This window comes from Bombyx mandarina, chromosome 19 (genome assembly GCF_030267445.1).
Source record: "Bombyx mandarina strain Sakado chromosome 19, ASM3026744v2".
NCBI classification, from domain to species: Eukaryota; Metazoa; Arthropoda; class Insecta; order Lepidoptera; family Bombycidae; genus Bombyx; species Bombyx mandarina.
Genome location: NC_143225.1, coordinates 9,606,100 through 9,630,942, shown reverse-complemented (window position 1 = coordinate 9,630,942; position 24,843 = coordinate 9,606,100). Strand labels below are relative to the sequence as shown.

Below are 24,843 nucleotides of genomic sequence, written 5' to 3'. Positions count from 1 at the left end.
CAAACGTCCGAAATAATAAAATAACGTTAAACCGGATTAAATAGTGAATTTTTATCTATAAAAATAATATTATTTTGCCGGATCTTCTCAGTGGGTTGCAAGGCATTGGTGACGTCCATGAGCGACGGTAACCACTTACCATCAGGTGGGCCGTAAGCTCACCTGCCTTTGCAGGCAATAAAAAAAAGAGCTGACCTATCCCTCCGTGCGTAGCTGGAATAGCCCCTTATACTACTAGCGAATAGGTATGGTAAAAAAAAAAAACTTTATCCGGACATTGCGAATATTTTACAGTTTCAGAAACGTCGTAAATAATAAAATATAAAAAACGAGATTAATCCGTAAAAGCACTTCTTCTCGTCACGATAGTGTAGTCCAGCAGTGTTGCAACCAGTGCCAAGCAATCAGCCAGTTTTGTATACAAATTCTGTTTATTAATGCGTGAAAGAAACTAAAATTAGCTGAACGGCACCTTATTCGAGTCAGTTTTTTGTTCCAATCGATTTTGTTTTGCAGTTTTAAATAAAGTAACATGTTATTAACATCATATAGGCTATGGACATCGTTTTGAACGATGCTCGCATTGCGTGTTTGTGAAATTTAATGCGTGCTGTATCAGTAATAAAATGATGGTCGACACGCAGAGGCGAAAGAAATAATGTAATTAGGGTTTTTCTAAAAGTAAAACAAATAAAAACAAAATAGTTTTAAATGTAGAGTTTTGGTCGTTTGTGTTAGTACCGTTTTTTATAACTATCACCTGCCCTGTCGTGACCTCATAAAATGTATCTCCATAATGTAATGGGTAGCCTTTTTGCCGTTGTTAGGGGAACCATATTACGGTATATCGTTATGTCACTCCGGTTTCCATGGGGAGCGGCTGTGACGTCACCGGGCAAATGGATCGCCCGCGGGTTTTATGGGGTGTGTCCATCTGTGGAAATGTCAGGGATAAAAATGGCCCTAAATGCACGCCTATAAAATAGATAGCCTTGGTTATTTTTGGACACCATGTGACGTTTATTTAAGATTTTCACTAGCACAAATAGGCAATATAGCTCATAGCTCACCTGGTTTCGCACAAGTATGTCTATAGTTGTGTAGTTTTAATGAAGTTTTCGTTTACGAGACAGTTTTCTCGTTCTTGCGTGAGACGTGACGCACAAATAATCTAAATATTTAAATGATGTCTGGGGAATAATCTATCTGTCAGGCAGTATGTTTTATCAAAACATATAGCTGCCACGTCTTCATATTCAAGCGAAGCTTAAAATAAATTGGTAGTGGCTTGGCCCTTGGTATTGCTGTTGACCATATCCGATGGCTCGTATGTCGACAAAGGCAACGAAAAAAAAAAAATACAGCACTCCCCCAGTGTGTATTATTTTTATAAACTATTTTCATTTGTAGGATTCACGGAATACAAACAGCTGTTACAGGTACAGGTATTGTTATTGTTAAGTTTAGTTACTTAGTATTGTATTGTGCTTAGAGAACGAAATGATTTAAACTTTATATTATTGACTCTTTAAAAATAAATACTTTTATGTAGCGTAAATTGTGTTGTTTCGGTTTTGCATACATTAACACGTTTAAAACGCTCATTATGTTACATTTATGCAAATAAATAAACGTCGGTGTAACTTGTATGTGAATATTGTAACTCGTTATGTTTGTTGACTGCAAATGTGCGCTTAATAAAATTATTTTTATTTGTTTTTAATATTTATCGATTTGCATTGGAGGTAACATACGAGTGAAGGTTTTGTAGATTCGTATAACGAACAAAGAGGAAAAAGATACGTGCAATCATCATCATTCATCATTATCCTGCCCTTCTCCCAGTCACCTGGGGTCGGCGCAACATGTTTTCTCCTTTCATACTCTTCTATCATATACAATTTCTTCACTCACTCCTTTCTTACCCATATCGTCTTTCACGCAATCCATCCATTTCTTCTTAGGTCTACCTCTTCTTCTATATCCTTCCACATTCATAGTTAACATTCTCTTACCAACCTCATTTTCATTTCGTCTCATCACATGTCCATCTCAAACGCGCACTTCTTAGCTTCTCTGTCACAAATGCCTGTTTCAGACTTCTTCTAAAATAAAAGATACGTGCAATGTATTTATTAAATCTACTTTATTGACATACGCTTTTCCGGCGGCAATGCCGTTGCTGACAGAACTTATAGATAAAAATAATAGTCGCTCAATAATAAATGTTTCATTATTATCTCTAAGCGTAGAAAGGTACACGAAGGCAAGACCGATCTGGGGTAATGAGGTTCCTGAAACTCTTAAATATGATATAGAAAGTTGAGTTAAATTTGATTATACTAACTTTATAATCGAAGCTTATGATTTATTCGCGGTAGAAACGTTAGTACGATGGTGCATAAGTACTGAATATATGTATTAAGAAATAATTCCCATAATGTTGCGGGAGGGTCTTTCAATAATGTAAATACCTAGCTTAAGACGTATGTAGCGTCAACATAAACAAACATACCGACAGACAGACAAGAAAGATAATTAAAACGTTTATCAGAGTGTCTGAACTAATGACCTTAAATGTTTTACGATAGTTAATAGACATAAGCGAGATATTGAATTTGTTCAAACAATACGTCACAGATCCCCAGTCAATAAGGTCTCTGAAACAAAAAGGGGCCGCTAAAAGGTAAACGAAGCAATCCATTGTGTCGTGGATATAGGTTACTGGTGGCAATCACAGGTTAACCCAGTTTGGAATAAAATCAAAGCGAAACGTGATCAAAATTAAATGTAACCTATTACATGTCGCAAGGATGTAAATGTAATTGATACTTTTAAGAACAGTTTTTTTAATGGTGGTAGGACCTCTGTGAGTCCGCACGGGTGGGTACCACCGACCTGCCTGTTTCTGCCGTGAAGCAGTAATGCGTTTCGGTTTGAAGAGGGGCAGCCGTTGTAACTATACTGAGATCTTAGAACTGGGTGGCGCATTTACGTTGTAGATGTCTATGGGCTCCAGTAACCGCTTAACACTAGGTGGGCTGTGAGCTCGTCCAACCATCTAAGCAATAAAAAAAAAGTACAGTTAATGTATAGCTTTGAAGTAGTTATTAATTGAAGTTAATCTGTATATCATTAGTTATTTTTTTATTATTATTCTAAATCATTTCAAAACCAAATCCTTTCTTTGATTTGTAAAAGAACCTCCCGACATTAACAAGAACGTATACAATAAGTTTTAGTTTCGTCGACTATATTATTACAAATTAAACAGAAAGGCTCTTGTGCTCAACGCATCGTTTACCCATTACAACTGTTTGAATAACAACCGATGACAATTGTTTTGATGTAAAGTCGACCTACATACGCAGCCTTAAGGTCGTTGAGTAATAATAAATTAAGTCGATTGCGTTTTTCTTTGTCGTGCATTGTCGCTGAACGCATACATATTAGGATCCGTATTGTGAAAATTCTTCATACGTTTTTATTGTGACGTTCTAATTTGGTTATACCAAATTTTAAAGAGGTATTCGTTTCGTTGGATACTTTTTCTTGATGGGCTGAGTCTTCAGATGTTAAGGTATATAGTAACCGCTTTGGTTAGTCGTATGCTGGTCTCACCAAAATAATAAATATTAAGAGGTAGCAGTATGTACGTCGTGGCCGGGACTAAAGGAAAGAAAACTTTAATGTACTACGGATTACATTTGACACTGACATTGATAAATGAAATTGACACACAAGAGAATGGTCCAACAAAAAACATGTTTGATTGATTTGATTAACATAAATAAATATCTTGGTAAATGAGTAAATAAAACTTGGTTAACCTCAACAATGGTTTTGCGACGCTTTTAATGTATGAAAAATAAAATTGTTAAAAAGCTCTGCTAATTCCGTCATACGTTAATGGTACTACTATTCTATAATTACTAGGTATATGCGATACAAACTTTATTTGTCACAATGTCAGAAACTTTCTCGAAAGTAACCAGCGGCAATTATCTAAGAATTAACTCAATCAGATGATTGTTTTCCGTACGTAAAGCAGGGTTAAACATCACATAGCCGTCATTCACATTTAAAAACATATATATATATATATACAGTCGTGGCCAACTAATTAGGGACAATCTCTAGTTAAGCCAAATTGTGAATATTTTTTTTATTTTCCAACGAGTCTTAGCAATATTCCATATCTTTTACATGTAAGTGTAATTAGTCATTTATGTGCGCGATTATACAAACAATAACAACTTCTTAAACATTAAACCTCTTTACAGTATAGCTGATACAATATCATAGTGCTATTGGTTCAAATAATGCTGGCTGGCCATTTAATTAGGGACACTGAGGTATTGCGTTCTAATTTCAAAATTGGAATATTAATACTTTTTTGTTTCTTTTCTTTTTGTTTAGTGGTCGTTTTGGCGGCAATCCAGATTTTTTATTTTAAGTTTTGAGAATTATTTTGAAGAAAAATGGCCAAAAATAAAAGTTGCGATCCAACACTACGAAAAATTATCGTTATCGTTAAAAATAAAAGTTTATCGAGCGTGGTTGGTCATACCGAAGGATAGCACAACATTTAAATTGTTCAAAAACTATGGTATGCAATGCAGTGCAACATTTCAAGCGCTATAACACAGCTTTAAATGTGTCCAGAACAAAAAGATCGAGAAAAACGACTCCGCAAGAAAATAAAATGATAACCAGGTTAGCTAAGAAAGATCCGTTTCTAGGCTCTTTTTTAATTAAACACGAAGTGTTTGGGGCCAACGAAAGAGCCGGTGTATCTGCGAGGACCGTTCGACGACGTTTGGTAGAAGTAGGGTTGTTCGGAAGAGTGGCTCGCAAAGTACCGTTGTTGAAGAAACAACATAGAAATGCTCGTTTGGCATTTGCACGTAAATATGGACATTGGACCTACGCCCAATGGCAACATGTACTTTTCTCTGACGAGACCAAGGTTAATTTGATTTCTTCAGATGGAAGACAATATGTACGGCGTCCTGTAAAAGCGGAAATGAATCCAAGATTCACAAAAAAAACAGGTGAAACATGGCGGTGGAAACATTAAAATATGGGGTTCATTTTCTGGACGTGGAGTGGGGCCTGTGAGGAAAGTGCAGGATAACTTAAACCAACATCAATACAAGGCAATATTGGGTGAAACTATGCTTCCCTATGCTGAGGAGCATCTCCCTATTATATGGACGTTTCAGCAGGATAACGACCGGAAACATACCGCCCATTCAGTCAAGTCGTTTCTTACCAGTCAGTTTGTATCGGTGCTAGATTGGCCAGCAAATAGCCCGGACCTCAACCCAATTGAGCACCTTTGGTACGAAATCAAGAAAAAAGTTGCCACTTATCGTAATACAAATTTGGATGAACTTCATGAAGCTTTTTGTGAGGCATGGGCAAACATTCCTGTCGAAACATGTCAGAAACTGATAATGTCTATGCCACATCGGTGTCAAGCGGTAATTACTAACAAAGGTTTTGCTACTGAGTACTGATTTTATACGTAATAAAATGGAGCTGTTAAAGATATTATAACACTGAAGATTATAAGTTTTGTGTAACTGTATTTTTCATTATAGTTTACTGTCCTTAATTAAATGTCCACTACAGAATTGTACCTTAATATTTAATACATGTTTAATCTTTGATATTAAATACTTTTTCTATTTATTAAATCTTTTATTTACAGCCATTTATAGCATAATAATCGGATCACATTATGCAAATAATACGTGCTGAGAAATCAATAGGGTTTTATATTTAAATGTACATAACCGGTTATAGCCCTTCACTATCTTAAATGTCCCTAATTAGTTGACCACGACTGTATATATATATATATATATATATATATATATATATATATATATATATATTTATGAATAAGTGATTACTGGTGGCCCAAAGAGGCCTTTTCAGTTTCACAAGGACAGGTGGGCGAGCAAGGGCTCAGCCAGGAGGGGCATATATAATAGTGCGGCTTGGTTTGTTCATTCGTGTTCGCGCCTGGTTATCCCGATTGAATTAAAAGTCCTTTATAGGTATACATTGTAGGAATTTTACGATGTTTTTTTTAATTCACCAATCAAAGCACGGTAGTTGGCAGCTGGGTTCTATATTGTTCCGCGATAGTCATTGTGTGGCGTGACTATATTAGATAGACGACTATATTAGACAGAGGTTTGATAGCATAAGCTCGCGAAATATGTGAAATTAACACACAAAACTTACATGTAATAACGAAGTAGTGAAAAAACATCAAATGTGATATAAGCCTGTTGAACTCGGAGATCAAGAACGAAAGAAAAGCCAAATTAGTTAGGCTTGAAAACGAAAATAACAAAATATGTAGTTAATTTGAACAGAAGTCTGCATTTATCTAATTTAAAATAGTGTTTTCTTGAAACTATAAATTTGGGTCGTAACCCATTATAGCATTTGAGTCACAACATTGAGTACTTAAAATGTATTTTTTTATACGTGTTAATAAAATACTAATGCAATTTTGTTTTCCGTCTCAATTCTCGTTTTCAAAACTATATTGTTTAGTCTGATGAAAAAACATTTCTTTTGGTTACAGGAGGGTCCACACTCCACCCTCCCCGACGACGAGTTCCACGATGCGATCGAGACAGGCTTCGACAAAATGGAGGAGGAGCGGTGCACGAGGGTGGTGCCGGCCGTACACACCCGCGACCAGATTGAATTGCCACCGCCGGCCATCGATAACCGTCTCACCGTACATCCCCTGTGGCCGGAGGTATGTCTACGTACTCATTCTTGGCTCTATTTAATTTTAGATTACTATTAATTTTAGGTGGAATATTAATCGACGAGAACGATGACCGGATTAATAGCTGATGATACGTGCGATACGATGCGAAAACAAAAGTGGCAGATGAAAGGCGATTGCATGCGGCAGAGATGCGAATGTTGCGATGGATGTGTGGAGTAACGAGAATGGATAGAAGACAATACGGAAGGAATATATTAGAGGAAGTCTGAAAGTGGCACCTGTGACAGAGAAGCTGAGAAGTGCGCGTTTGGGATGGTATGGACATGTGATGAGACGAAATGAAAATGAGGTTGGTAAGAGAGTGTAAACTATGAATGTTTAAGGATATAGAGGAAGAGGTAGACCTAACAAGAAATGGATGGATTGTGTGAAAGACGATATGGGTAAGAGAGGAGTGAGCGAAGAAATGGTATATGATAGAAGAGTATGAAAGGAGAAAACATGTTGCGCCGACCCCAGGTGACTGGGAGAAGGGCAGGATAATGATGATGATGATGATACGTGCGATACGATGTGATGTAGTGCTCTTCATATTTCAGCCACCTATTTATTTTCAAAACTTATCTCACTAATTCCCTCGTCAGACAAGCGGTCAGCAGTATAGGTACATGATGTACCGACGCATTTAAATTTTCTGTTTTAACCCAAATAATGTAAATAAAAGCTAATTATGAGATTTTTTTCTGGTACTTTTGGAACGAAGTATCTTACGGCAGGCTTGGAGGGGACAGGGATTTTGCTGCGCGACCGAACTGATAAAAATGTGATAGTAAAACCGTAAGAAAAAATCCGTGGAAAAAAATCCGTGGAAAAAAGTGCGTGGAATAAAACCGTTAAATGAGACGTGCGCAGGCGCGACAGTCGCATACACAAGCGAGTAGTGTATAACTAATACCTTTCTCTTTCTCCCTCTTTCTCCCTCTTTCTTTTCGTTCTTTCATCGATTCTCTTTCTATTATTATTTCTATTTTTCTATTTCTATGTATTTCTTTGTTGTCAAACAAAAATAAAGAGAGATATTTTTCTATTTCTTTGTTGTCAAACAAAAATAAAGAGACATATTTTGTTATTTTAGTTGATAATTTGAATTACGATGTTTTTTTATTGTAAGTAATTTATTATTTCCTAAAATACTGAATTTCCTAAATACTTTCTTGTACTGAAATAAAAATTAATCAGCAAAATTTAAGAGAAAAATCAAGAAAACCTACATAAAATTGAGCACGATTTTTTTTGGAATTTGTGTCGATTCTACATTAGCCGAAGGAACTTCGTTCCTACCTGGTGTCCCACAACACCACACGATTTTTCATTATTTAATATGTTATTATCATCGCACCGCCCGCCACCGGAGTAGAGGTTATCTATACTACTTAGAATTATAGATTATAGATCTTTTCTGACACGTACAATCCGGCTTTGGACAGCGCTGTGACATGTCCTTGTTCAAACGAGGCTTGTGGACAGTACTAAACGGTAGTCAGCGACATGGCTGTGTCCTTGACATTGCTGACGTCGTCCATGAGCGACGGTAACCACTCACCATTAGCTGGGTCGTATGCTTACCAACCACGGCAAAGATAAAACGTAAGGTTTTTTGTGACGCAATTGTTTCAGATTGACAGGATATCGACAGAACAAATACAGGCCGCGTTCGAAGGTGTCGGCGGTGAAATCGGGTGGCAGCTGTTTGCTGAAGAGGGGGACATGAGGATGTACAGAAGGTACATAGAAATAATATATCACTACATAGTATAAAACAAAGTCGCTTTCTCTGTCCCTATACCCCTATGTATACTTAAATCTTTAAAACTACGCAACGGATTTTGATGCGGTCTTTTTTTAAGAGATAGGGTGATTGAAGAGGAAGGTTTATATCGACGCTTGAAAGGCAAACGTGACTAAGCGACAATAATTGCTTTGTACATAATGATAGGCAATAACCATATTCGATGCGCAAAAAATATATATTTCTAGGTCTATTAAAATCATTTAAATCCTACAGCTAGATTCGTTAAAATAGAATTTTTTTCAGGTATTTCAACTTTAAATTAGTCTACTGTAAAGTTCACGCATTGTCGCTTAGTTACGTTTGCCTTTCAAGCGTCGATATGTATAATAACTTTCATTAAATAGTGGAGAAATCAATAATAAATTACAGTTTCCGAAGCGAAGCGAGGGCGGGTCGCTAGTATTTTTATAAATAAGTTCTTCAGTTTTCGCGAATCACATACGTAAATTTTTTAGTAATTTAATTAAATTTTTGTAAATTTGTTAAATAAATTTTTTAAAACTAGTTTTACAGTTTGCGTTTTTTGTTATCTGTACTTAATTCTGACAATATTATTTGTGACGTTTCGATATCGTAAAAGTGATATTAATTATTTTAATTTTGATTAAATAACTTCATTATGACAGCTATGGTTCGTATTTCAAAGTTCTGAGTTGCTTCGTACAGTAGGCTCGTTAATAGCAGATTCTGTTTTTTTTTGTAAGCACTGATCCCAGATAACTTCATTTTAATCTCGTACCTAATAAATACATTTGCTTATTTCTCGCTATACAAATAGTTCAGAAGACTGTTAAAGCATTGGTAAGGTTTTTATGGTACTCACAAAAATCCTTCACAAAACAACGCTCACTATTGATTGATCCTGCGTTAATTCAAACAAATCCATACTTTGAAGGCTTCCGTGGCATTGACCGAGCATTAGTGTGTTTCATTACGATTATGTGATATCTAATGGGTAGTTACTTTTTCTTTTATTAAAAAAAGATTGAGTTTTAAAGAAAAAGAATATGTGGGAAAAGATGTCATGTCCCTGGTGATCAATGGTTATTGGAGTCTAGGACCATTATAATATGAATGCCGCATAACCGTCACCCCACCCGTCAAACTGGAGTGTATGTCTGCTTTGGGGCAGAAATAGGTTGGATAGAGAAGACCTACTCGTGCGGCTTTACGGAACCCCAAAAAACAACAGCTTTTGTGCTCTCCCAAGACCATATCTTCTATAGTTCGGTCATTCTAGATTACATTAAGTGCAGCGTTAAAAACAATACTAGTTCTACTATCGTTTCTTTGATTTCGCGAACGCATCTGTTATGTCAAAAGTCTCACCCTGTATAGTGATAGAGCGTGCTCCGAAATGACGCACTATTTGTATAGACAAATAAGTAAGATTAAAGTTTCTTTCGGTTTATTCCCTTTAACTTAACTAAACTTTACCCGGTTTTTACCCATTATAATCTATATGTATAAAAATGAATTGCTGTTCGTTAGTCTCGCTAAAACTCGAGAATGACTGGACCGATTTGGCTAATTTTGGTCTTGGATTATTTGTGGAAGTTCAGAGAAGGTTTAAAAGGTAGATAACTATGAAAATACTCGGAATTAAATAAAAATAACAATTCTGTTTTTCCTTTGATGTGTCCCCTGTTGGACGGATTCCTTTTGTTTGTTTTAAGTTTATTTTATGCAAAAATTTAGGTCTTTTATTTATCGATCAAGGCACTACGAAGTCTGCCGGGTCAGCTAGTCAATCATAAATATAAACCAACTTTATCATTAATCAGGGAGGTGGAAGTCGACGGCATGGTGATGGATCCTCTGAAGGCGATGCACAAGGTGCGTGGCGTCTCCGCGCGTGAGATGTGTCATTACTTCTTCAACCCGAGATACAGATACGAATGGGAAAGTAAGTTTAGTCATTTAGTAAGTTAAATAATTTTCCTTGTCAAATAACCTAGCCCTCGGATTCAAGTTGTAGTTTTAAGCTCTTCTGTTTATTATGATAAATATAGATAGTTCCAAAATTTCAAAGCGATTTTTATAATTAAAGTAGATTTAAACATAACTTATACATTTGTGATAAATCAATGTTGTGTCACAATGCCTTCTAATTAGGATTCCTTGTAATATGGGAGCCAGTCTGATATACATACATATCGACGCTTGAAAGGCAAACGTGACTAAGCGAAAATGCGTGAACTTTACAGTAGACTAATTTAAAGTTGAAATACCTGAAAAAAAATCTATTTTTATGAATCTAGCTGTAGGATTGAAATGATTTTAATAGACCTAGAAATATATTTTTTTGCGCATCGAATATGGTTATTACCTATAATTTATGTACATAGCAGTTATTGTCGCTTAGTCACGTTTGCCTTTCAAGCGTCGATATGTAGAATGCACAGATGTACAGTAAAAAAACCTCTTAGTCACAACAATGTTTGCCTGCAGTGGGATTAAAATGACGGCTCCCTGTCAAGAAGCGAACGATTTCGTTTTTTCGCATTAAAAGTGTACAATTTCCTAAAATATTCGATATTGAGTTAATATGCGGAATCATTTGGTATCACCAGTATTTTTCTCATAAATACTGTAAAAAAAACGTATTTTATTTTTAGTTTTTTAGTTTACCTATGTTTTGACTACCATTAACAAAATTAATACAATATTTTATCTTACTTTAAAAGACAGATAATGTAACTGGTAAAAATTAAAAATAAATGTTGCAAATATGATTAATATTAAAAAGATCACATGTTAAACCTTTAAAACACTCTCCTCAACTCTCCTGTAAAATTATTAAGTTTTGAGATTATACAGTTTTAATGCGAGAAGACGATTTAATAAAATTAAGTTCTTTTCAATCGTCGTGGCCTAAAGGAGAAGTCGTTGTAACTATACTTGAGACCTTATATCTCAAGGTGGGTGGCGCATTTACCCACGTCATCTCGGATACTCCCGATCCACTAACGGTGCTTCTAGGTACTTCAAGCACCGGTCACCGTTCTCGTCGTAAATAAGTAAATTAACTCTCAGACACAGCCCACTGAGTTTCTCGCCGGATCTTCTCAGTGGGTCGCGTTTCCGATCCGGTGGTAGATTCTGCGAAGCACGGCTCTTGCTAGGGTTCGTGTTATCATCGTCGTCAGGTTTGAGCCCCGTGAGCTCACCTACTAGCCACGGTTACGCTGAAATAGCCTCTCAAGGCTATCAGCTTAGGTAGGAAAAAGAAAAAAAAAAGAAAAGCATTTACGTCGTAGATGTCTATGGGCTCCAGTAACCACTTAACACCAGGTGGGCTGTGAGCTCGTTTACCCATCTAAGCAATAAAAAATAATAATAATAACGTTAATTTTTCAGCTACCCTAGAACAGATGACGATAGTAGAAGAGATCTCATCAGACGCGCTGGTGTTCCACCAAACGTTCAAGCGGATCTGGCCGGCGTCGCAGCGAGACGCACTGTTCTGGTCACACGTGAGGGCCTCCAGCGAAAACACCTTCGCTGTAACCAACCATTCCACTACCAACACGGAATACCCAGTGAGTTGGGAATCTTTGATCTAAAAAGAGAGAGAGAGAGGCAGTATATGTTATTGCGCACCAAAAAACATTGAAAAAAGAGTAAAAAAGCAGGTATAATTGTAAATTGGGTGCGTTGCTCAGGATTTGACGAGCAACATGTCAACTTCGTCGCGGTCACAGGAGAAGACCTGTCGCTGATGACTGTCATGCTTACGAAGCTCTGTATTTTTTTTTATTGCTTAGATGGGTGGACGGTCTCACAGATCACCTGGTGTTAAGTGGTTACTGGAGCCCATAGATGTCTACAATGTAAATGCGCCACCCACCTTGAGATATAAGTTCTAAGCTCTCAAGTATCGTTACAACGGCTGCCCCACCCTTCAAACCGAAACGAATTACTGCGTCACGGCAGAAATAGGTAAGGCGATGGTACCTACCCGCGCTGACCCACAAGAGGTCCTACCACCAGAATTTTCAAGGATTCTCTTGCTTTTTGATCTCTCGAGGTTTTTTTTACTTAATTTCTTTCAATTATAATTTTTGGTAACGTATCGTATATTCGATCGGTTGTACGATTCCCGTAATTTGTTTTCAGGCGAACTCTAGTGCGTGCATCCGTTTGTTCGTGACCGTGTGTCTGGCTTGCCGCAGCACGTACCCGGCCGGCGAGCAGCCCACGCGGGATAATATCACCACGAGCATCGCCTATTGCAGTACAGGTTAGTCTAGTATGAAAATAAACACACGCTGTTCTTTTCTTTTCTTCCTACCTAAGCTCTAATACGAGAGCTCACGGGGCTCAAATCTGACGACGTTGCTAACACGAACCCTAGCAGGAGCCGTCCTTCGCAGAATCTACCACCGGTTCGGAAACGCGACACACTGAGAAGATCCGGCGAGAAACTCAGTGGGCTTTGTCTGAGGGTTAATTTACTCGTCGAGCTCTTCGTCGCAAGCGACGGCTTCGACGAGAACGATGATCGGTGCTTGTGGTACCTAAAAGCACCGTTATTGGATCGGAAGGATCCGAAATGACGTGTTTGGGGCGACGTCGACTGCTTTCCATTCTGTCCGCAGGATCGAGAATGATTCTGTTCCATTCATCTACTTTGAACAGCATTAGCTGAGACACACCCTTTTGCATTTTTGAAGTGAAGCTTCTAATGCGACTTCCAACAAGATGGCGTTGAACGTTTAACGCTACCATATTAGAAAGAGACAGAGCGAGAGTGAATACGTGGCAATCGAACGGCGCGTAGTATACCTGTTGCAGGCCAGCGCGAGCGTTCGTCCTAGATTTGAAGTATTTAAAAAAAACTTAGGCTTATATGCTATATATCAGCTTAGATGGGGAAAAAGAAAAAAAAAATTGAAACAATCTTGTTTACATTATGTAGTACAAGGTTTCTAAATGTTTCCAGTGAACCCTGGAGGCTGGGCACCGGCCGGCGTGCTCCGCGCGGTGTACAAACGTGAATATCCCAAGTTCCTGAAGCGTTTCACCGGCTACGTCGTCGACCAGTGCAAGGACAAACCTCTCGCCATCTAGCGGCGCGATAACTCAACTGTTGACGCGCGCGCCCGCACGCTATGCGAGCTCACGTTATTTATTATTATGTTTTAGTGTTATCGTTGTATAACGTCGATGTTGCGTGATAAGAAGGTATCGTCATAAAAATTCAAATCAGCCGAAATAATGAACGTTGATAAACCCGTTGTTCTAAATACAGATGGCTTATCAACTCTAATACGTTGGTGTATATATATATATATATATTTATATCAATCGAAAGATTTGATTATTTAAAATTTATTATAGAATATTGAATTCGAATGTATTTAGTGGATTATGTTCGGGTTCATGTCGTGAGGTGCCTGATCGACTTATACAAACTGAAGGTATATACAGGAACGTTTAGATATTTATGGTTTATGGTTACACTAGTTTTTTCGGCGTAAGGTGATCGGTTTATTAGGTCAGGGGGTATTAGCCGTTCCTATACATTTAGTACTGGCGAATTCAGACACGATAATATCAATATATTTGCGACGAAACATGTATGTTCACTTTACATGTATTTTCATTATTTGATAGGACCTCTTGTGAGTCCGCACGGGTAGGTACCACCGCCCCGCTTATTTCTGTAGTGAAGCAGTAATGCGTTTCGGTTTGAAGGGCGGGGCAGCCGTTGTAACTATAGACCTTAGAATCATATCTCAAGGTGGGTGGCGCTTTTACGTTGTAGATGTATGGGCTTCAGTAACCACTTAACACCAGGTGGGCTGTGAGCTCGTCCACCCGTCTAAGCAATAAAAAATTGTAACATAATTAATAATCACCTGACACGGGAGACAACCTGGGAATTTGGGTTGCGGTTCACTTTTGCTTTACATTGCGTATAATCCATCAGCCCACACACGTCCACTGCTATATAAATATTTTCACCTTCTTGGTACAATCGTAACAGTTTTTGGCAGTGTACATACATATATATGTATATTTGGGAAATATACGACGGAAGGAAAGATCTTCCACCGAGCGGGTGATATTGCTCGGTAGACCGACGGTCCGAATGTTGTTGTTCGGAACTTGTATATATGCGCTTTATCTTGAAAATGTCGTAAGCGAGATTCAGGCATCTGTCAATTATCTTGCGTTGTTTGATGGCTACCCGCCACATATATATAAAGGGGGCTCATAGATCTTCACTATGAAATGTAACGCGAATTAACAGGTGTTTATGCTTAGGTTAATAAATATAAAAGAGGGTAGTTGTTCATTGCCGCTTCGGCTCGGGGAACCGTATCGCACTGGGCATGTATTTGGTTGAGGTTAAAAAATACGTAAATTTCGACACATTAAAATTTTACGAAAATTACTTAAGTGTTACTTAATAAGAATCATCGATCTTGGAAGTCGATTGAGTTGAAAAACGATACAGGTATTTTGTGTTTTTTTTTTAAATTTGTTTTATCTGTTTGATCTCGGTTCGGAAAGGTTTTATTAAAAAATTATTAGCTTTGGCGTATAAATAAAAAAATAAAAAATTAACGTATTATAGAACCTCAACTTAATTCTTATATGTAATATTATTAGCATCTGTTCTGTTAGATTGTCATAAGTCGAAGGGTAATAATTAAAAGGGATTGGTGATAGTTCGATGTGTTCGTTACACTAATTGAATTACGAATCTAAACAAAAAAAAAAGAATGTATAAAAATATGTATGTAGTTGATTTCCTACTCGTATTTAGTACAGGGTCGATATGTAAATTATCGCTCTTATCTTATTCATGAAATTTTAAATATGGCAATCCCCGAGGACAAATATAAAATTGTTTAATACATTATTATGTTCATAATTGCTGTTTAAGGACAAAAGATCTTCTCATATGTTCAGTGTACAATTACTATTTAACGACAGAGATCTTTTAATATGTTTAAAAAAAACTGTCAAAATATTTTGTATGTACAAGAATCTTCATTTTCAATTTCTTGAGTCGGATCTTTTCTTTTGTTGTCACTAGAAAAAATAAAAGTTTTGGAATTGTTCAAATAAACTCGAGATTTGTGTATAGATTCGTTTAGATAGCACTTAGTATTTCATAGAAAAATATATCGCAATAGTTCCTTCTGTTCTTTGTTAGCCGAGCTGCTAAAACTATTAAATAATTGTGTTTTTAAACAATTTTGTTTTCATGTTTAACTAATTTACGTGTGTAATTAATAGTATTATTACGTTTTCGTAATTATTTTGGCTCGTCCTACTGAATTTGTATTTTTTTTATTGCCCTTGTAGGCAGACGAGCATACGGCCCACTTGATGATAAGTGGTTACCGTCGCCCATGGACTTCAGCAATGCCGGGGGCAGAGCCAAGCCGCTGCCTACCGCTAGTATGTACTGGAGAGCAAATATATCGAATAGCCTGCGTTGTACTATTCGCTTCGTGTTTTTTTTTTCTCCAAAGAATTGTAATTGGAACTGGTTTTTAAAATAAAACTGTTCAGCCTTTGAAAATTTATTCATTATTGTTTCATACATATATTTTTTAAGTTTACTTTTGAAGCTACAAAAACAATTTTATTAACAGAATATACATACATAATATGTATATTGATTTCAAAAACATTTGTCCTTGTAGCGGATTTGAATATCGTTTTTTTTTTTGTTATATTCATGCAAATGTGGTAATCATCATGCAAGTAATGCAACAATAATTTACTATGATTACAGGATATTTATAGTATAGGATAATAAACCAGTTAATCATATTATATACCGAGTAAAATATGTTATCTATATTTATTTTTTGTTGTTATGTTACTGTTTTGAATTAATTATATTAACCAACCATTCCAGCGAGCGAGAACCATTGCGAATTATATTTATTATTCTTATGTAGTAGTACCTGATGCAGAATTTATTTATAGGAACCTATAATTTCATTTGTAATTGTTTAATGAATAATTTTCGTTTAAGATTGGGATGGTTTCAGTCCACAAGCATTCATTGGTTTCGATGTAATGTATAGGAAAGTTTCCGATAATTTTCTAGACTTTTCTTTTGAGATATTATTGAAACTATTTTACGGTTCGTCGATATAGGGTCGCGTTCGTAGCTACGAGAATGATACAGAATCAAGGACATAAATGGGTAATTAATAAAAATACGCATGATCGAACTTTAAAATAGTTTCCAATCAGGATTGTGTTAACCGTACAAACTTTTTTTCGCTTTGTTTTTTTTTTTTTTTTTGTTACGATTGTAAAATTGTAAATTGTAAAATTACTTGTAAATAAAAATACATTGGATGCAAATTGACTTAATGACCGCAGTACGCGACTGCCCGGGAGTGTGCACATACCTACATTTATTTAGCAAGCTTTTTGTATTGGTCTGACAATATCAAAACGATTAACTTGACTATTTGCGCAGATTACTACTCTCCTCTTCAATGCGTCGATAATTATAATTATCAATGCTGAGGGTCGTGGCCTCTTGAGGCTTTCTTGGGAAAATACACATGGTGGGGTCTTTAAATTACTGTTAATTTGGCGTTAAATCCTAACCAGGTGAAATGGGATAAAAACAAAATTGTTCAGCTTTGGTTTCGATATATTTAGATTTGATTTATTTATATAGCAAATTTCAAATGGTTACATTAGTATATTCGTGTCTGAGCTTCACATTCGAGAGGTAAGCATCCAAATTGTATCAAAAATCATGTTTATCAGTGGTACATTATAAAGCGTTGAATAAAGTGGTTTTTCATTATGACGGGTCAATGAAGGTATTAATTAATTTTTGTGTATTTAAGGTTTTTGCTTAAAATTTGTCTGACGTTCCGTTTTTTCATGCGCACACCTGTCAAAGTATGTTCCCATCAAATTTCTAGTGTTGCCGCACTAAACGTCGGATATCACGCTTGCGTATTTTATTTGCTGTAACTGACTTTGTGATTGTGAAAAGGACGCCATTGCTTTGCGTTTCAAACGTTGATCTAATACGCTAGACTAGAGACGACGTCATATTGGTTAGATTGGCGACCTGAAGAACATGACAACGTTATCATTTATCACAAGTTCTTTATTTTAACTAGCGACCTGACCTCACTTCGCTTCGGGAACATTTAATCTATTATTGACGATGAATATAAGGAAACAGATTTTTTCCTACTTGACGCTTATCGTTATATTTTGTGTAATTTACAATATATCTTTATAAACGATAGCCTATGTGTTATTCTGATGTGTCAGCTATATTATTGTAAAGTTTCATCAACACCCATTCAGTAGTGTTTGCTTGAAATAGTAACAAACAAACATCCATACATTCTTAAAAACTTTCGCGTTATAATATTAGTAGGATAAAAATATATTATTCAATTGAAAACCCATTTCAATGAACACACCAATTGAACTGAACAATGGGACCACATTACAACCAAAAAGGTGTAGTAAGGCCTGAAAAATCTGTGTACGTATATAAAAAAAAACACAGTCGAACATTAAACCCTTCGCCTATTTTTGAAGTGGTAACATAACTATTAATAATCCACCGCAAACTCTCGTGTAATATAATAGTTTAGTTTTTTTTCCTTCAGCATACAAAATCAAGAGTAACACATTAAAAGTTTGTACATACGAATTAATTCGTGATTCGGGAGCCGGTTAAGTCTTAAGCAAGGTATTCTAATAAAACTTACGAATCAAAAAATAAAAATAAAAGAAGAAAATTTCAACTGTAGTTAAATATTTTTATTTGTATAATTAAGAACGGACGAACGCAGAAATAAAACTGCATTTATATAAATACGCAATGTTGGAATTGTAAGTTTTATTGTAAAATATGTTTTTTGATTGATTATTTGTTTATAATAAAAATGTTTTATCATGGATTTATTGTGTTTTAATCGTAATCACTCTGAATACCTAGTAAGTCCATTTTGTAATTTCATATTTAAATTACAGCACACATAATAATATCTACTATGGGTTCTGAAAAAGATTTTAAGTATAGTAAGCGGCAAGTAAGTTGGCAAGGTTTTTGTGTAGTGGGGGTAATATCGCGCATAGTACACATTGCAACAAAAAAATGGTCACTTTTATTGCCCGCATATAATTTAATTTAATATTATTAAATTTTTTATTTGCCATAATTTATTTTTAAGCCTGTGTGCTCAGAAGAAAGTTTAAAGAAAAGAGAAGAATTCGTGAAGTGTATTAGGTGTTATACATAAAATACAATTAAAAGTTAAGAAGTTTATTTAAAAAAATATACTTAATATTAAAAATTATGTGTCGCCGTCGTCTCTATCATTTTCTAATAGTGCTACCCCTTGGATTTAAAATTTATGGTAGCACCTGAGCTGGTGGAAGGAGTTGGCTCCTCATCGTCGACATAACGAAGAGTCGCTGTCGTCACTGGCGTAAATTATAAAACGCTCAGTGACTGAATCGTCATTGGTATTTGGTCCTGGCATTGCAAACAAACTTAAAACAATAACACTCGTAACAAAAACTAAATTTAAAACAATATTAACAACTCGTAACAAAAACTCAATATAAACAAAGGTTTCCTTTTTTTTTTTTTGTCAGGAGTAAATCGCCGGACTTCCGCCCTTCACTGGGGATGGAGGGCGGGGCATGTCGGAGTCGAACCGACTAAAACCTCCTGTCTCTCAACAACCAACGTCCAAACCTCGCATGAGACAAAACTCATGAAAAGGCAAAGGGGGGAAAGTGAAGCGTTTAGTGCGGAGCACATCTCTCCCATCACCCTCCCCCTCGGGACGCCAGACTGGCGGTCGTCGGCGCCACGACCACCAGCCCTCTCGGTCGGCAGGCTATCCGAAGCCCGCCTAGATGGCGCCGGTTAGAATGGTCTATCCTACGGAATACCCCGCTGGGTCAGAACCAGCGTGGGTTGAGGATAGCCGGCCTTCCATCACCCGGATGCTCATGCATAAAACGCGTGCAGAGCAGCTTGCACGTCGTCTTCTTAGGCCCCCTTCGCCGGTCCCCAGGCCGACATGTGAGGGGACCCGAAACAGAGGGCCAGGGCTTGGGCGATATCCGCCTCCCTGGCCCCCGCTCGACGGCGGCGGGCCTGTGCGTCTCTCACGCGCCCCGCCAACAAAGGTTTCCTACAACTTAGTTGGCGCATGTGTAACCAGGAGCGAACGGAACGTGGACGCGGTGCGGGAGGGGAGGGTCGACTGACTCACCAATCGCGCGCTCGGAACTGTGCTACGTCTTTCCCCGCGTCCCACTTGACAACCAAAAAGACCTTAAAAACGACTTCTGCGCATCTTATGACTCTTGCCAAGTTACGTGCCGGGGACTATAGCCTATTTCTTTAAATTGCATCACTGTCTAGAAAAGGCAAACGGTAAACGGTCGCCGTCTCCCAAAACACTTTGGAACTCTGACTTTTAGGTATACCAAGCGTCGTTCTCGTTGAACTCGTCAACGAAGGGTTCATCGTGAAAATTAACCCACAGATACAGCCCACTAATTTTTTCGCCGATATTCTGAATGAGACGCGATTTCAATCCAAGCAAAAAAAAAGAAAAAAATTGTCTATAGGTGTTTTTCTTTTTTTTATTGCTGAGTCGGTTGAACTAGCTCTGTGTTGTGGTTATCGGAGCTCATAGGTATACATCAATAACGTAAATGCCACTCACACCACTACAAAAGTTTCAGTTCTATAGTACAACGGTTTTCCCGCCCTTCAAACTGGAACGCATTACAGCTTTGCGGCAGATATAATGTCATTTAACATTTGCTATAAAAAAAAACAATTTTCCTTTTTGGAAGTATTTGATCTTTATTTCAGTTTACGATAACATTAATGGTACTTATACGAGTAGTATAGCGCACACAGTTTCCGCATTATAAAATTCACAACAACAATAACTTACTTGCACATGAATGCGGGGACCAGCCCCCCTTATATTAAAGTTCTCAATCATAAAAACTTACAATTAAAATCAGTAGGGTTAGGGAAAAAAAAGCAGTACGTCAACTGCAAGATATCTCGTTAAACGACGCTATTACGTCCTAGCGAAAAAAAATTGAGCTAAACAGCATTTAAACGTCAATTTTTTGGTTAGTAACTGTTATCAATTTCGGTAGATATCCAAAAAAATTATCAACACGTGAACAATATAGTAGTAAAATTACGGCGCAGAACATTTAGACCGCTATGTATTTGACATTGAGCACAAGAAAGCGTAATTTATAACGACATTGTAATTAAAAACTACACTTTTCCTTAAATACCAGCGTCGCAATGACGAATATACTCATTAAACACCGTTCCAATACGTTAGACCTTATTCGACACGATTAATAAATTGTTACTTTAAGAAACATTAATGTATTTCTTGGCGTCGTAACCACAGACAATGTTTGCGTACTTTAGTTTTTAATATGTTTAAAAGTGCACAAGCATTTTTTTTATAACATTAAAGTTAACATTGTTTTTTCCGCGGAGTTACGACGTAGCGTTACCTAGAACATTAGCGACTATTACACATAATAATACGATAAAAATGTATAAATATTCCAGAGGAATGAAACGGAATTATTTAGTCACCTGAATATGTAAATCATGAATAGAAAATTTTTGAATTTCTATACGTTTATACAGAATGTGAGTACAAGATAAAGATTAATATAAAAATAGGAATTCTTTGAAAGCTCAAGTATATAAATGGACCGTTCCAAAATTTTATGACAATCTTAAGAAATTTTCGAAATTTGAATAAATACATATAACACGCACACAGTAAAGTGCCTGAAGAATACGGCAATAGTGAAATGATAGTTGTTCGAATTCAGGATTTATCAATATACTGTCATGGGATGCAGCGATAAATGATTAAAATTTCAGAATTGAAAAAATCGATTACTAAATGAATATTGGCCAATACTTTTATTATGGCACATAAATCACGGATTAAGTCACACAGCACATGTAACTAACACACATCTACCCGTGTATGTAAATGGCAACTACAATAATACATAATCACAATATTATATTGTAAAACGTCGATAGTCTAGAATCTATAACAATAAGATGAAAATCCAAATTTGAATACATTCGATACAGTATATCAATAATATTAGTTAGTATCTATGATCTAATAAATACGACTACTTAAAAAGTAGATATCAACAGATACAATATGACTGATATCTACACTAACGTGGATATAATAGTATAAAATAAGCGTATTATCGGACACATCCGTCGGCACTGTGCATGCCTATGATCCGTTTCAGACTTATTACGTTGACATTCAAACTATCGGGGCGCGTTCTGTGAACTCCACACGCAATACGAACTGTTTGGTCGATTTAATATGTTATCTGTGTCATCTTTGTTATAGCAGCGCCTTGACGGACATAATGACCTCAATCTTTAAACGTTAGGTATAGCCTAATATTTAAAGTGTGTCTGTAAACCTGAGTGAATCAAGACAATAAATATTTCCAATCATTTTTAATAGCTTATAAATCTGTTTTAAAAGGCTTGGCTGTAATTCTGAGAACCTGAGGAGGTTAATTTGACTTTTTATCTGGGCTTGCAACACTCAGAATTGAACATACACGACGGTGCACTGAAATAGGCACCATAATTCCAGAATTCCCTTTTTCATCATTTCTACTGTATGTTAGAGTTTGTTAAAAATTTGCATGATTTCACTTTTTCTGGACCATTTCAATTTTTTATTAATATGTACACGCAGATCTAAATATTTTCAGTAGATTTTCGATTGTGGTTGATCCAAGTCATTTTCTTTGTCAAGTGATCAGATCTCGACTCTCAGGGTCGCGAATTCTTAGCTTACAACGAAACTGGATTGAGATCTCAGTACTCACAAGATATTTCGCAGAATTATTAATTGAATATAAAATTGTGATTAGGTTTTAGGCGCGATTATGTACATAACATACATTAATAACAAACTTGTCTTTAATTTTCGAAGTAACTTATACAGGGTGTAGAGGATCATTCCCTAATCCGAAACAACAAAAAATAAAACCGGGAAACGCTTAACGACGTTCCAAGCATAGATTTATCTCTATTTTTACAAGGCAAAGGCATCCAGGTCCATCCAACCCGAATATCTTTGCGATAGTAAATCCCGCGCGTCACCTGATTTTTTATTTTGACACAAAAATTCCAAATCCAATTTTTTTTTTGGTTGTTGTTTTAGTTTACAGTATCACTATATATCTTTATTTTCGGTAGCTGTTCCATTACATCCTGTATATCGATAGTTTGATATGACATAGTGAATTTATTCTTCAGTGGTCGGTTCGGCGGTAGTGGTGGGAGGGGCTTGTATAGCGTTTTGTCGTTGAACACGTTTGACGTCGGCGAGCGTGGTCACTCCCGCCTCGTCCAGTTCCCGCCAGTGTTGGTTGTTGCTTCTGGCGTGGTTCACTAGTTCTGGCATGTCGATGAAGGCTACAAAACGAAGATTTTGTTAAAGGTATCTTGTACCTACAGGTTTCGAATAACTTTTGGAGTCCATGCTTCTACTTCTTGCAAGTTCCATGGGGAATACCCTGAGGAATCCCCCTAAAGTTCGATATAGAAATGTTCTAAACTCCTCAGCTCATTTCTAGAGATCTTTTTCGTTACGTACTACTTACACACTCTGAAATTAATTCTCCTACACGGTGTTGAGTGAGCATTAAACATCTTTTTCTTCAAACGAATTTCATGAGTTACGGTAGATAGTGACGAACATATTATTCACTATGAGATGAATTACACTAGTTTTTCTTACAAAGCAATAGAAATGAAACGTAAAAGTCAAGAACTGGTGTATATATGTATATATAAATTTTTTTATTTTATGTTACGCATTTCTACGGATACTAACCGCCTTTATTCATAAATGACGTATTCGGATGTTCTCAATATTTCAGATATCTCAGTTTTTATATTGCAAATTAATGAAATAGAATAGAATAGAATTAATGAAAAAATCTACTTGTCTATTACGTCATCTACATAACCTGGTAATATATGAGTGGCTATTGTAGCTTAGTGTATGGCCTAAAGGTCTAGAAATAAGAACATAAACTCCAAAAAAAAACAAATTATAGTTTAGTGATGTGAATCGTTGTAGTTTCAGTCAATTGTAGTCTTTGTAGCCTATATTAGGAAATATTATCTAGAAATGAATGTTACCAGCCCAGGCCTCCATCATGTCTATGATGATGTAGTCGATGAAGCCGATTTGTGAGCGCGGGATAGAGCAGGTGGCTCGATCGAACATTGGCATCACGACAGGCAAGTCTTTCGCCTTTTCTTCATCCGTCTGTAGGAAATATTCCTCAGCAATCCTAATAAATAAATAATAAGGTTAATGCTACATATCTAACAGTTGTTCTCCCCCCTCATTCCTTTAGTGTAGGTTACAACTAGAGGGTTAATTATATTCATTTAAAAATATGTAATAAAACCTGGTCATTCTATGCTGTGACTATCAGGTATACTTATTTATGTGTATACATTGGTGGTACTATGATAAAAATCTATAATGCCCCCTGGAGTACCAACCACAACTGTACCAGTGTGCTTAGTGCGAGTTTTTTAACGTTCTCGATAGCGTTAGAGTTACCTCGTATTTGTATGGAGTTGGATCGTTTGCCTACGTTTGCCGCTAGGGGCGCTGTTTTAACTGCATACAAAATTGAGCTAACTTTTAACTAACAACCACAACTGTACCAGTGTGCTTAGTGCGAGTTTTTTAACGTTCTCGATAGCGTTAGAGTTACCTCGTATTTGTATGGAGTTGGATTGTTTGCCTACGTTTGCCGCTAGGGGCGCTGTTTTAACTGCATACAAAATTTGGCTAACTTTTACGCTATCGAGAACGTTAAAAAACTCGCACTACGCACACTGGTTTGATCAAAATCAGGCGAATGGGAGGAACGCTTTGAGGACAAACCTTCCTTTTTATTTATATCTTTCTTACCGTCGAGCCCACTCCATAGCGAACTTTTGAGGTCGTGACGCGTTCGAGACATCAGCGCATTTGATCATCATTCTTTTCACCAACAAGACATTCTCTGGTTGAGAAAGTGCTGTGGTGTCTAGTGATAATGGCTCCTGGAATATAACGTGAAAATAAACATACAGCCTTAAGAAATTTTAGACTTTTTCATTATGCTA

The 24,843-nt window shown here is 36.6% G+C and overlaps 2 protein-coding genes across 13 annotated transcripts in view; one reads left to right on the top strand and one right to left on the bottom strand.

Moving 5' to 3' along the window:
• The window catches only part of cert (ceramide transfer protein), a 45,286-nt gene extending 26,748 nt beyond the window's left edge, over positions 1 to 18,538 (top strand). For both annotated transcript variants that reach the window (XM_028188344.2, XM_028188336.2), the window contains 6 exons: positions 6,608 to 6,787; positions 8,441 to 8,547; positions 10,400 to 10,521; positions 11,976 to 12,157; positions 12,735 to 12,858; positions 13,561 to 18,538. In XM_028188344.2, the coding sequence (XP_028044145.1) occupies positions 6,608 to 6,787; positions 8,441 to 8,547; positions 10,400 to 10,521; positions 11,976 to 12,157; positions 12,735 to 12,858; positions 13,561 to 13,688 (843 nt within the window). In that variant the 3' untranslated portion in view covers positions 13,689 to 18,538. The remainder of the gene's footprint in view (positions 1 to 6,607; positions 6,788 to 8,440; positions 8,548 to 10,399; positions 10,522 to 11,975; positions 12,158 to 12,734; positions 12,859 to 13,560) is intronic.
• Positions 18,539 to 20,449: 1,911 nt separating this feature from the next.
• Positions 20,450 to 24,843, bottom strand: part of Pde8 (phosphodiesterase 8) — a 257,748-nt gene continuing 253,354 nt past the window's right edge. For all 11 annotated transcript variants that reach the window (XM_089735322.1, XM_089735321.1, XM_028188434.2 and 8 more), the window contains 3 exons: positions 24,647 to 24,780; positions 23,857 to 24,011; positions 20,450 to 23,124 (listed from right to left, as the gene is read on the bottom strand). In XM_089735322.1, coding sequence (XP_089591448.1) covers positions 22,955 to 23,124; positions 23,857 to 24,011; positions 24,647 to 24,780 — 459 coding nt within the window. In that variant the 3' untranslated portion in view covers positions 20,450 to 22,954. The remainder of the gene's footprint in view (positions 23,125 to 23,856; positions 24,012 to 24,646; positions 24,781 to 24,843) is intronic.